Below are 12,696 nucleotides of genomic sequence, written 5' to 3'. Positions count from 1 at the left end.
TTTTTGTTCCTTATCTCAAACCAAATCCATTCTGCCCTTGACCCCTCTGGGACATCCTCTTTCTCCAGTTCTGCACCGATCTTAACCAATCCCACACCTTCTTCCCCTTTTCCTATCTTTATTGAACACCTTGTATCCAGGAATATTTAACACCCAGTCCTGTCCTCATTTGAGCCACATCTGTAAGAGCAACAACACCAGATTTCCACTTGGTAATACGGGTCTGTAACTCCCCAATCTTACTCGCCATACTCCACGCAGGCCCATACATGCACACAGTCGATTGGATTTAGAAATTATTACTCTCTTCCTCACTGTGACCTGGCCAAATAAGTTACTCTTATTTGGGGCTCAAGGGCGGAGGAGCGGGAAGTGGAGGAGATGCGGTGGAATCCCTCCAGCCCGGCACCGCCTTCCTGACCTGCAGTCTTCTTCTTGTCCTCTCCGCCTCCATCCTACTCCGACCTATCACCCTCACCTTGACCTCTTTCCACCTATCACATTTCCAACGCCCCTCCTCCAAGTCCCTCCTCCCTACCTTTTATCTTCTCCTGCTGAACACACTCTGCTCATTCCTGAAGAAGGGCCTGTGCCCGAAACGTCGAATCTCCTGTTCCTTGGATGCTGCCTGACCTGCAGTGCTGTTCCAGCAATAAAGTTTCAACCTCAATTATCACCTAGCCTATCATAGTATGCTATCATTATCTGTTACAGGAGTCCAGCTATAGCTCATCCTTAACATGATCCTATACATGCTTTACTCCACTACGTTAACTACATAACTGCCAAAGTAACTTCCATATATTCCATAGTTGCAGCTAGATTTCTCAGTTACTTTTAAATGGGATTATAATATGTACATGATGGTAAGACTATACAGCCCCATATTTTGAGCTGTACAAGTTCTAACCTTCTCGCCGGGTGAGAACACAGGACTACTAAAGTCTCAGTTTTATCACTGTTTGCCTCATAGGCTCTTCTAAATTTTCATTGAACTCTACTTCAAGATATATTTTATTCACATTATATTCTGCCAAGTTTTTTTCCCAGTTGTTTAACTGTTTTAACCCTCTGCACATGCCTTTCCACCTATTTTTGCATCATGTTCAACATTGCCTAAAATACACTCACTTCCCTCATTCAAGTCATTATTATTTGTTTTACATGACTGTGACCCCAACACTGATTCCTGCAATGCTCCATAAGTAATAGATTGCCATCCTTAAAATGTTCCCCTTATTCCAAATCTCTTTCTTCTACTATTCAGCCAATTCTCCATCCATGCTAATGTATCATCTCCAACAGCATGGGCTGTTGTTGTATTAAGTTGCCTAATGTGCATTACCTTATCAAATTCATTCAGAAAATCCAAGTTCCTTACATCGACTGTTTTCCCTTTATGCGTCTGCTTGCTGCTTCCTCAAGGAATTGTAATGAATTTGTATGGTCTGATTTCTCCTTCGTGAAGCTATGCTGACTCTGCTTGATTGTATTATATATTTCTTAATGATCTGCCATTACATCCTTTATGAAAGACTGCAACATTTTCTCAGTAACAATAGGTGTTAAGATAATTGGCCTACAATTTCCTGTTTTTAATCTCCTTTTGTTTTTAAATAAAGATGTTACGTTGGAAGTCCTTTGGAACTTTTCCAGAATCTATGGATGCATGGAAAATACCAGTGCTTCCACTATCTCTGTAGATATCTCTTTTAATATTCTAGAATGCATTCCTTCAAGTCCAAAGAATTTATCAAGCTTTGTTGCCATTTGTTTCCATTGTAATTTTCCTCCTTTTTGCTCTTTGATATTTTAAATTCTTGGAATACTATTAGTGTCTTCTACTGTGAAGTCTGATGTAAAATATTTCTTCAACTTCTCTGCCATTTCCTGTGTTACCTGAAAGGAGTATCAAACCTTTTATGCAGATATTATTCCCCTGTGTGACAGACAAGGGAGACTCAGACTTTAATTAAAGATACTATCTTAATTGGCACTTTAAAAGTTAAATATTCAATATAAAACACACATTCATGGCAAACATTTACTTCTTATTTTGTCCAACTTAACTTCAGCTTTAACTCACTCCATTTAACTTCACTTTACCTTATTTTAGCTTAACCCACATTTAATTCTAACTAATTCTAAGTTTTACTTGAGACAAATACTACCCTGATTCAAATGAAGTTGCCAACTTTGCTCTGAGTGTAGATCTTGCCTTGTGATTCTTTGTCTTCTCTAAACATAACTTCAGGGCACGTACTTCTCAAATGTCGGTCTCAAAGGCTCCTCTTGCAATTTCTGCTTTGTTCTGCTGAGTTAATCAGCAAAATATGTTCATTTCCAGAAACATCTCTGTCACTCGACCAATGATCACCCCTTTCGATCCCACCAATGGACTTTACTAGCAAACGATGCCCAATTATTTATGCTAAGTTGTAAACAGCCATATTCATACTCCATATAATGCAATATGGTGTCAGTTTGTGTAGCAGATAGCCATGAAATCTCCCGCATTTGGTCAACATAGGAAACAGCAGGTCACAGCTTACAAGTCAGGTCATAATATATCCTGGCTTCAGTTTAACCTAGGTCAGAATTTAAACTAGCTTGACCAAAGTTCCCTGTATGCTTGATTGTACCTCTTAACGAGTCTCGTAGCCATTTCTGCTGCTGGCCACCTAATCACCCTTGTTCTCGAAAGGGCTGACTTTCACTTTTGCCTCTCTTGTTTATATACTTACAAAAGTCCCTGCAGTCCCCTGCTATTACTTGCACGTTTACTCACAAAGTTCTTCCTTTTTTAATCTTTCATTGTTGGCTTTTAAAACTTTTTCCATCCTCAAGCTAACCTTTAACTTTTCTTTCAATTTTTCCTATTCTTAGCTTCCCTGGTTAACCATGAAAATGAATATTTTTCACTTGGCTTTACTTCTTTGATGAAGACAATCAGGCCATGGTGCTGAAGAAGGAAATTCTGTCACTGGAATGGTTCACAATTGATAAGGGTGGAGTGTTGAATAGGCTGTCGATGATTAAAGTTAATAAGAAATATGATGACATAAAATTCAAAAATATTGAAAGTAAGAGTAGAAATTGTAATGGTGTTGAATACAATCGTTCAGTTTTCCCTAGACTCGGAGGTACCTGAAATCTGGAGAAGTACTGAAATTATAACCTTGTTCAAAAAAAAACTTAAGGATTAGCCCAGCAATTACATAAAAGTCAGTTCAACTTCAGTAGTGGGGAAGCTTCTCGACACCATTATTTGGGATAGAGTTGGTAGTTACATGGAAGAAAAGGTATGTTGTTTAGGATGAGTCAGCAGGGATTTCTAAAGGGGAAATTGTGGTTGACTAAACTTGCTGGCATTTTTGAAGAGTTAACAATAATCATCTCTTGTTAATGTGCAAGTTTATGAAAAAAACACAAATGAATGGAGTTGGACTGAAGAATTTGTTTCTTTTGCTATATGACACTATGACTCTATAAGTCAGAATGCACGTTGAAGTGTCAGTGCAGCCACAATGGACTGAATAGCCTCTTTATGTATCATAATAATTTTATGATTTTGATATTTGATAAGAGAAAAGTGCTTAACAATGGCCTAGTACAACAACAAACTGGGACACCATGTTAGGAAACTTAATTTATTTGCAGTTTTTAATAACATCATTCCTTAGATAAAAATGCAATCTTACAGGAATATACAATGTCCAATTAAAGATTAACTTAAAACTTGTTTTAGGTCAATACATTCTAAATTTTACGTGCGAGGACAAGACGGCTTATCCCACCAGAGACAGAATAACATTACAGTTACAAACTGTACAATATTATTTACAAATTATCTATTTTTCTGTTTTGCTTAACAGAGTACAAAAATGTTGAATTTAGTGATTCAAACTGTTTAAACAGGTGATAAAGAGAACACAAAAAGGTAGGGAATTAATCATGTATTCTGCATGCAATACTAAATAATAATTTAAATAAAACAACAGTATTTGCAAAATCTACCAACAGTGTTTCAGATAAGTCTGGATTCACTCAAACCCCTGACAGAAATAGCTTTCCACAAATACTCAGTTACCATATAACTTTGGGGATTAAAGGGAAGTGTGTTTTTGTAAAAGACAAATGGTTTTAAATGTACACATTACAATTTTTCATCCTTTTTTGATCCCTGGCCTTGTCTCTGCTGACCAGCATATGCAATTCCAGTCCAATAGTCATCATTAAATATAGTCTCAAAAAACCTGCTATGTATGCTATCATTATGTTGCCAAATCTTTCTCACCTGAGCTTCTCTTTGTGCTGTCCTAAACAAGCAAATTATTCATTTATGTACACAGTTTGCAAGACAGCTATAAATACCTTCACTGTCTTCATTGCATTTTCATGTCTTATTCCCTAGATTTGTTTTTCAGGTAACAGAAGAATTTTAAGGAAGTACGTGAGGTTGTCATGTTCAATGATTACCTAATAATATGCCTGGAGCAGTGCCCATTGCAAATAAGCTTTGAAAGAGAAATCATCAATAAAATGTTGCCAACAAAAATGTAGTAATGCTTGCTTAATATCTTCATATAATTCCTACAATCTTGGAACCATACCTCCCCATCATCCTTCTGCGTTATGCATCCGCACCATGCCATTTGCAAACGGTTCCACTCTACATTTATGACAGAGGTCCAGAGCTCAATTAAATTTGCAAGGTTAGGTCTGTTTCATGTCCAAGCACACACAGTGGCAGTTCCTGGATTTCATAATCAGATCAACAATATATAATGGCTATGAGGCTTTACAAGACCCCACAGCTCTGTTGTTATAGGATTGTATTAGAGTTGTATATCAATTCATAGGAATTCTAACCTCATTGAATATTTAATTATTCAAAGCAACATGTTTCAATAGAAATAAAAAAAATTACAAAAAAGTCCTATAACTATTGTACATCAAGTAAACAGGGCTACATTCAAACCATGTCTTTAATTTACAGTATATAATTGGAATAAAAATTAAATATGCAAAATCTCAATATTAGCTTCGGTATGAAATTATATTCAGAGGGTGAAAAGACAAAACAAAAAATGACAACAATATTAGGACAAACAGTTGACGCTGGACACAGTATTATTACCAAATAAGACAAAATAATATATGAATTGTTTGAGACTGATATTTTCAATTCCCTTTCACAGATTTTGCATTACCATGATTATCATTAGGTGCAGGCACAACACAAACAATATAAAGGGTAATAATCAAAACTAATGATTGATTAGCTGGTGGCTCTAATATTTTAGTGTTGTGAAGGTGCTAAATTGTATTAAAATCACTTTAACTTTAGAATGCTGGATCCATTGTTTTCTTTGTAGTCTGCATTTTGTTAACTGAATTATCACATTTCTGCAGAATTGATGTGCATGAAATATTTGTTTAACTGATGATAGCATTGAGAGGATGATTTTTGGCAAAATGCAGTTTCCACCAGCATCCCATATAGTCAAAACTTGACCGTGCCTTTTGTATGATACCAGATACCATGCATACTCCTTCAGGCTTTTCATACTGTACACCAAAATTACATTGTTTCTAACAGACAACTGCAGTTAGGGCATAAAGCTGAAAAAGTAAGAAACATTATTTGCTGTAAACTACATGTAAACCAATGCATACAGCAAATTAAAGTTGCTAGTCAATTTCTAGATTTTTGCAGTATTGGTATTGTCATTTAATGAGTTCAGAAATTGCCTTTCGTTTATCCTAATTTTGGCAGACAGTTAATAAGATGTTTTTAAATTCTTCAGGAACACAGGAGAAGCAGAAACCCAGTCATCCCATTTAGTCTGCTCCAACATTCAATCAAATGATGACCTATCATCTACCTCAATGCCACTTTCCTGTGCTATCCCTATATCCCTTGGTGTAATTAATCTCCAGAAATCTATCGATCTCTGCCGTGAACATGCTCAATGATTGAACTGTCACAGCCCTCTTGACTGAAGAATTCCAAAAATTCACTGTTAGTGAAGAAATCATCCTCATTTCAGTTTTAAATGGCATTCCCCTTATTCTGAGATTCAGTCCTCTTGTTCTAGACTCACCAGCCAGGAGAAACATCCTATTTACATCCATCTTGTCAAGCCCTATAAGAACTCTATAAATGTCAAATAGATTATCCATAATTCTTAGAATATCTTGAAAAATAAAGGCAAAGTTTCCTCAATCTTTGTCTACGCAGGGATTAGGTTGGTATACCTCTGTTGCAGTCTTTCTTTGGCAAATGTATCCTTAGATGAGAAGACCAACACTGTACACAATGTTCCAGGGCAGAATGGATGTAAGTTTGCTCACTGAGCTGGAAGGTTTGTTTTCAGACATTTCATCACCATATTAGGTAACATCACCAGAAGTCACCGGATGCTCACTGATGATGTTACCTAGTTTGGTGACGTAACATCTGAAAACGAGCCTTCCAGCTCAGCGAGCAAACTTACATCCAGAACCTGAGCTACAGATCTTCTCCAAACTTGCTAATAGGACAGAATTTTGTGCTGCTCTGGGAAACAGAAGAAAAACGAACAGGTCTCAATGTAGAATCCCAATGGCGGGATGAAGTTTTGCCATTAAGTTCTTTTGAACTTTCAAAGCAGGTTGAGATTCCTAATGCAAGTCTTGTGAACACTTTTTCATCCAATGAACTCTCAGTGGGAGATCAGCTTGTTAGAATTAAGTTTTCTTCCCAATTACGTTCTGTGTGAGCTAGCAGTACAGGTTATAAGAGACAGATACCTGACGAGGTAGACTACATTTCTGGACTTTAGGGTGGTTTAATTGCTATCTTGTCCTTCTAGTGAAATATTTTTACATGTCATGATATTAATTGAGATCCTATCCTGGACAGTTCAAGCTATCTGGAGATTGAACAAGGAATGGAGGGTGTCCAGGGTTGAGTTTAAAAAGGCTGGAAGAGGGAGGGGAGGGCATTTGGTGGAGAAGTGCATGGCTCCCTCCAGGAAGGATGCCACACTGTCCAGAAAACAATGAGTTGAGGAAGGAATGCAGGCTCATTAGGGAAGTGTTTAGTTGCAAGTGCCCAGTATGAGAGCCCCAGTGAAGTTCCTTGTTTGCAGAAAATTAATGACTGTCTGTGAGTCCTTTCAATATGCTGCAAAAACATTCAAAATTTGAGAACTGCTTGCCCATCAATCCCATAAGATTCATTAAGTTCCTTGAATATGTAATATGATTAAAAAAGACTAACTGATTAAGTGAGAAAAGCCCAGTCACCTCCAAACAGAAATGATGCTCACTTCTAGGACAGCACCAGACTCTTTACTCTATAATGAAAGATTCTATCCACTGGAATCCCTAAATTACTAGATTATTTTCTCAGCATACATGAAGAGAGATGTGATCTGGACAATTTATTGATAGTTTATGAAAAATCTATGTCTTCACGGAGAGTTAATATTAGCATAGCTGCCACTAAATAACACATTTATATAGTTCACACTAGAAAGACACCAATGACATCCTAAATGCAGCTTGTCGGATTGCATATATTTAATGTAAGAATAACGAAAGTTAAATTAGCATCTCATCTTTTTCCTTTGTATAAATATTAATAATTCCTTATGCTATTTGTGTTATCCTAAGTAAACTGCAGATGACAGGATGGGCATATCATTTCAAACTCTCAAATATGCATGTTCAGGAAAACACTGCTCCATATACAAAGAACAATAGTATAAGTAAAGAAAAATATTCATTAAAGTAGAACCCAGTTTTAACCAATGCAGTAGCCTTGCAGGGACAATGAAAGAATTAAAACTTGAAAGAACTTTCAAGTACAAATGAAACTCTCTCATGAACTTTGATCTCATGGCAGCTACTTACTACTTCAGCTCCCTCTCAGTCTTATTGGTTCATTTTAAAAAAAATTGTCATAGTTCATTCAAAATAAATGATTAACTTTGAAACTGTAACACATCATAATGCATGAAATGATCTTTAAAAACTAAAATAATGAACATTAAGTTACCTGGAATGTTTCTGTTTACTTTCTTAATCTTAAATACATAATTTTCATGCTTTGTATAGGCAAGTGGTATAACATTTTAGATACAGGGAAATATTTTCTAACAAGTCTATAATTTCTGCAGGCCACCTATAATCTCTAATTTGTCTACTGATCATACCTCCTGAATTTTGTAATAAGTAATGCTTATTCAGATTAGATGTGTTTGACAACTTTTTCAAAGATATATGAAGAAATAAATTAATTATGTCAAATGAGGATGGTTGTTACAGAGGATTGTCCTCATAAATAGAGGAGATTATTATGTATTATAATTTAGTTTATAGAAATATTTGTTACATATATACATCAATTTTCACACACTTGGTTATAGTGCTTGAGTGTAAAGTATGTACTCCATATCTTTACAAAAAGAGGTCAGAATATGAATTGCAGAAAAAAAAGTACTTCAAGTTAATAGTTAAACATGAAACTTAGGTCTGATTAGTATACCTAATGCTACCTCAAGTAGAATGAATGGATGTTCCAAATTTATGATGTCAGTATTTCCACAGCTTTTCTTTTTTACTCATGTATTTTACCTAATACCTTGATGTACATCATCCATATAACATTTTTACAAAATTAAATTGTGAAGCAAGGCTAACTTCACCAACAGTAAATTTATCTGTGTATTTCTTCCTGTTTTGTGCAGAACACTGATTGTGAAACTGCAATTTTTGTTTTCACCAACAAGAGATGCTATTGATTCATTCCCTGCAGTATATTTTGGATGGGATGGGCACCACTGTGACTGACTATTGGTTTAAAGAATGTTTAGTATAAAATTTGTCATGGAAGTTAGGAAAATAATGAAAAAATCTTTTATTTATCAATGAAAGTTTCTCTTTGGGAAAAAAAATTAAGCTGGATAAAACAATCTAATTAAAATTTTATTAATTTCCCAGAATGCATTGTAAACATCCTGTTGATTTCTTTCCATTTTGTTGCATTCTACAAACTCAATTTCTCCAGATATACCAGCAGCTAGAGAACCCAGCAATTTAAAGAAAAAGCTCAGTCTCCACTTTAAATATAGGCACAAGAACAGGATGTTGCAACTTTAACGGGAAAAAATAAAGATAAATTGAATATTTAAATATTTGTGGCATCTCCTTACAGAAACATTGATGTACACACACAGATTGGAACTCAGGGTGAAATCAATAAGAAACAAGTATTACAACAGCAGTGAACACAAGATATGCAAAATCAGTATATGTCAAATATATGAAGATGCTGTAACATCATAACTACAATATGTACATTTTAAATTTTGATTAAAAACATTTACTTGATTTAGCCTTAGAAAGCATTTAAAAGTTAAAATCTATATTTTTATATATAATATATATAATATATATACTCTTGGCACACTTGCTAATAATTTTAACGATTTTCATGCATTAAATATACACCAGTGTATTTAACAAATTAATTAGAAATGAATTGCTTGGCATTTTTTTTGTCTTTTCTCAAATGCTAAAACTGACTTGAATTCTAGTATTACAGGTTGTCAAACGAAAGCAATACAAGAATTCATTGCACTGAATAGACATAGATATATATTTCATACATTCATAGAGAAATATAAATTTATATCTATATTCAACATTTAATATATATGTACATACTTACATAATCTATGATTTAAAGTTTATACGCATATATTTTTGATTACAATCACACTTTATTGCATTGTTTTTGCATATCTTGTGAAACACAAGAGAATGGGTTTTTGGTGCTGGATTAATGAACTACGTTTTAAAAATTTAACAACATTTCAACTGTATAACTCATTGCAGACCCAAATGTGACACAGATCCACTACACAACCAATTAAATATAAGTAAAATTGTTTGTTTCACAATGATAGATCTGAGTAGACCGTGGATACATGCCATGTGTCATACCTGGAACCTTGGTACTGAAATCAGTTAAACTATCAAACTTAAAATAAAGTATTATTCTTTAAAACATAAATATTTCCATGGGATACATGCAGAAAAGACACAATGTTAAATGTGAATTTCTCTGAAATAGAAAATATCTCTTGAATTATTTAAAAAAAAATCCATCATGAAAGTAAGGAAATGCAGAAAGTCAAAGAATTGCTAAAACACCAACAAGCCACATCAAAATTAAGAAATTACCCTGCTTTCAGAATACAATCGGAGTGGAAATAAATGGGATGAACAGTATGCGAAACAGCTCACAGTCTAGCTATAAACACTTTTAAAAAGACCATTTTATTGACACGTTCTACATCATTAAAAGTGAAGCAGAGACAGATAATGCATTTGTGAACTGTGATACATTTCTTCTTTTCTTTCCCAAACAGCATCTATCTCTTAACTTCTCTCACTTCATGGTGTAAGAATCAAGAAATTGTACTTTGAGGTATTCTATATATGCTGGGAGGAACAAATCCTTCAAAAGTTATATTTTGTGTGCATACATGCATGGTGTGTACCCTCATTTGCATTTCTGTCTAAAACCAAGGCTTATTTAGATGTTGTTTGGCCAACCAGTCAGTTAGACACTCATCATCTCCAGAGTCCCTCCTATATACTCAAATTCTGACAATCTTTGAGCATATTTGAGATGTTGGATAGTATCTCTGCTGCAGTTTCAAAGGTCATGCCACTTTGTTACCTGAAATTGTGATTTTTATGGTGGTTTTAATTTTTTTAAAAAAGCATTCAGAGCTCCAATTGCTCAACTCAACTTCCAATTCACAATAGCAAATGAAGAAAGCAGCTGTTCTAGTTACTTCATGTACAAGAACAGTGAGGCACTTCTGAAACAAACTGATTGAAGCAAATAATGTAACCATCTTCTTATACTACAGGGTGCTTACATAAATCATCTCGTCTGCAAATTGCTTATCACTTTTTTCACAGTCCTGCCCTTCTTCTGTGCAATCTTGCACAATATCCTGTTGCTGGTAGTCTCTGCAGTTCACAAAGGGTAACAGATTACCATTTGGGCTACCCTTAGCTTTGCCATTAAGTAAATTGCCTGCTGCATTTTCCATCTCCTCGATTGTCATATCGCAAGCATCTGCAATTTCATGGGCTGTTGCAGCAACAAATTTTGGATCTTGTGCATATCGACCAAGCCCTTCCGAGATCAGGACCTTTTTAAGCAGACAGAAAATAAACATTACCACAAAAGGCTAAAAATTGGTCATAATATGTATAAATAATATTGTCTGACATTTTGAACGCTGTGATCTCGTGCATGGATGCTCATGAAGAGATAAGCATATACTGCAAAGTCCAACAAGGTGCTACACTAAAGAATGATTTAATGGCCTTCCTCCACTATTTGCTGTGTAATATTTTCTTAAACTGCTGGAGATAATTTGCACTTCTACATATTCCCAGAGCACCATTCAGAAAAAATCTGAGTAATGTCTGTACTTACTGGGCTGAATTTAACGCTAGTGGTGAAATCCAGTTTGAATGCTCCAGCAAATTCTGGAAACCCTGAAGCAATTAAATGACTATAATTAATTAATATAATTGTAATGGCCTGGCACTGTGGACTTCGTTCCCTGTAGGAATGAAGATTCCACCTCCAAGATCTATGAGGAAGATAACACAGCTAGATTGGAGCAGTGTCTCCCAGGCACAGTGGCCACTGACGTTCAGCTGTCTTGGACGACAAGTCAAACAGAAGGCCCCAGAGGATTCATCATGGCTGGTTAGGCAGTTCCTGACAGCCTGAGATGGGGTGAGTATGGGTGGGGAGAAGGAGTTGGTGGATGATGATTGGTGAAGAACAGGATTTTGCAGTGGTCAATGTTACCGTGTACCCAATCAGGAAGGCCATATGCACAAACTGGTTCTCACCCTAAATAACTTCTCCTTTCAATACTCTCACTTCCTACAAACTAGAGGGGTGGCTATGGGTACCTGCATGGGTTCCAACTATGTTGGATACATGGAACAGTCCAGCTTTCACAGCTACAATGGCACCATCCCCTACATTTTCTTCCGCTACATCGATGACCATATCGGTGTGGCATTGTGCTCCCACGAGGAGCTTGAACAGTTCATCTACTACCAACACCTTCTGCCCAGACCTCAAATGCATCTGGACCATCTTGAATTTCCCTCCCCTTTCTGGACCTCTCTCGTCTCCAGCGACCGACTTAACACTGACATCTACTTCAAATCCACTGACTCCCACAGCTACTTTGACTACCCCACCTCGCGCCCCCCCTGTAAAAATGTGATCCCTCACTCCCAATGCCTCTGCCATTTCCACTCCCAGATGTCCTCATACTTCCAGGACCATAATTTCATCTCCCATGTTATCAACAACGCTCTCAATCACATCTCCTCCATTTCTCTGCCCTCGAACCCCAACCCCCAACCACAAGAAGTATAGAATTTCCCTAGTCCTCACATTCAACCCCACTAATCCCCAAATCCAGCGTATTATCCTCTGCCATTTTTGCCATCACTGTAAGAGGTGCAAAACCTGTACCCACACCTCCCCACTCACCTCCATCCATGGCCCCAAAAAATAATTTGAAATCCGGCAGAGATTTACTTGCATATCCTCACACCTCATTTATTGCATCCATTGCTCCAAATGTGGTC

General features: G+C 36.2%; 1 protein-coding gene across 1 annotated transcript in view; it reads right to left on the bottom strand.

Moving 5' to 3' along the window:
- Nucleotides 1–10,149: 10,149 nt before the first annotated feature.
- Nucleotides 10,150–12,696, bottom strand: part of cacna1c (calcium channel, voltage-dependent, L type, alpha 1C subunit) — an 890,104-nt gene continuing 887,557 nt past the window's right edge. The window contains exon 48 of the mRNA XM_043708872.1: nt 10,150–11,222. Coding sequence (XP_043564807.1) covers nt 10,929–11,222 — 294 coding nt within the window. The 3' untranslated portion in view covers nt 10,150–10,928. The remainder of the gene's footprint in view (nt 11,223–12,696) is intronic.

The sequence above is a fragment of the Chiloscyllium plagiosum genome, chromosome 19, assembly GCF_004010195.1.
Source record: "Chiloscyllium plagiosum isolate BGI_BamShark_2017 chromosome 19, ASM401019v2, whole genome shotgun sequence".
Taxonomy (NCBI): Eukaryota; Metazoa; Chordata; class Chondrichthyes; order Orectolobiformes; family Hemiscylliidae; genus Chiloscyllium; species Chiloscyllium plagiosum.
The sequence above is the reverse complement of the archived record's forward strand: the minus strand, read 5'-3'. Positions and strand labels throughout refer to the sequence as shown.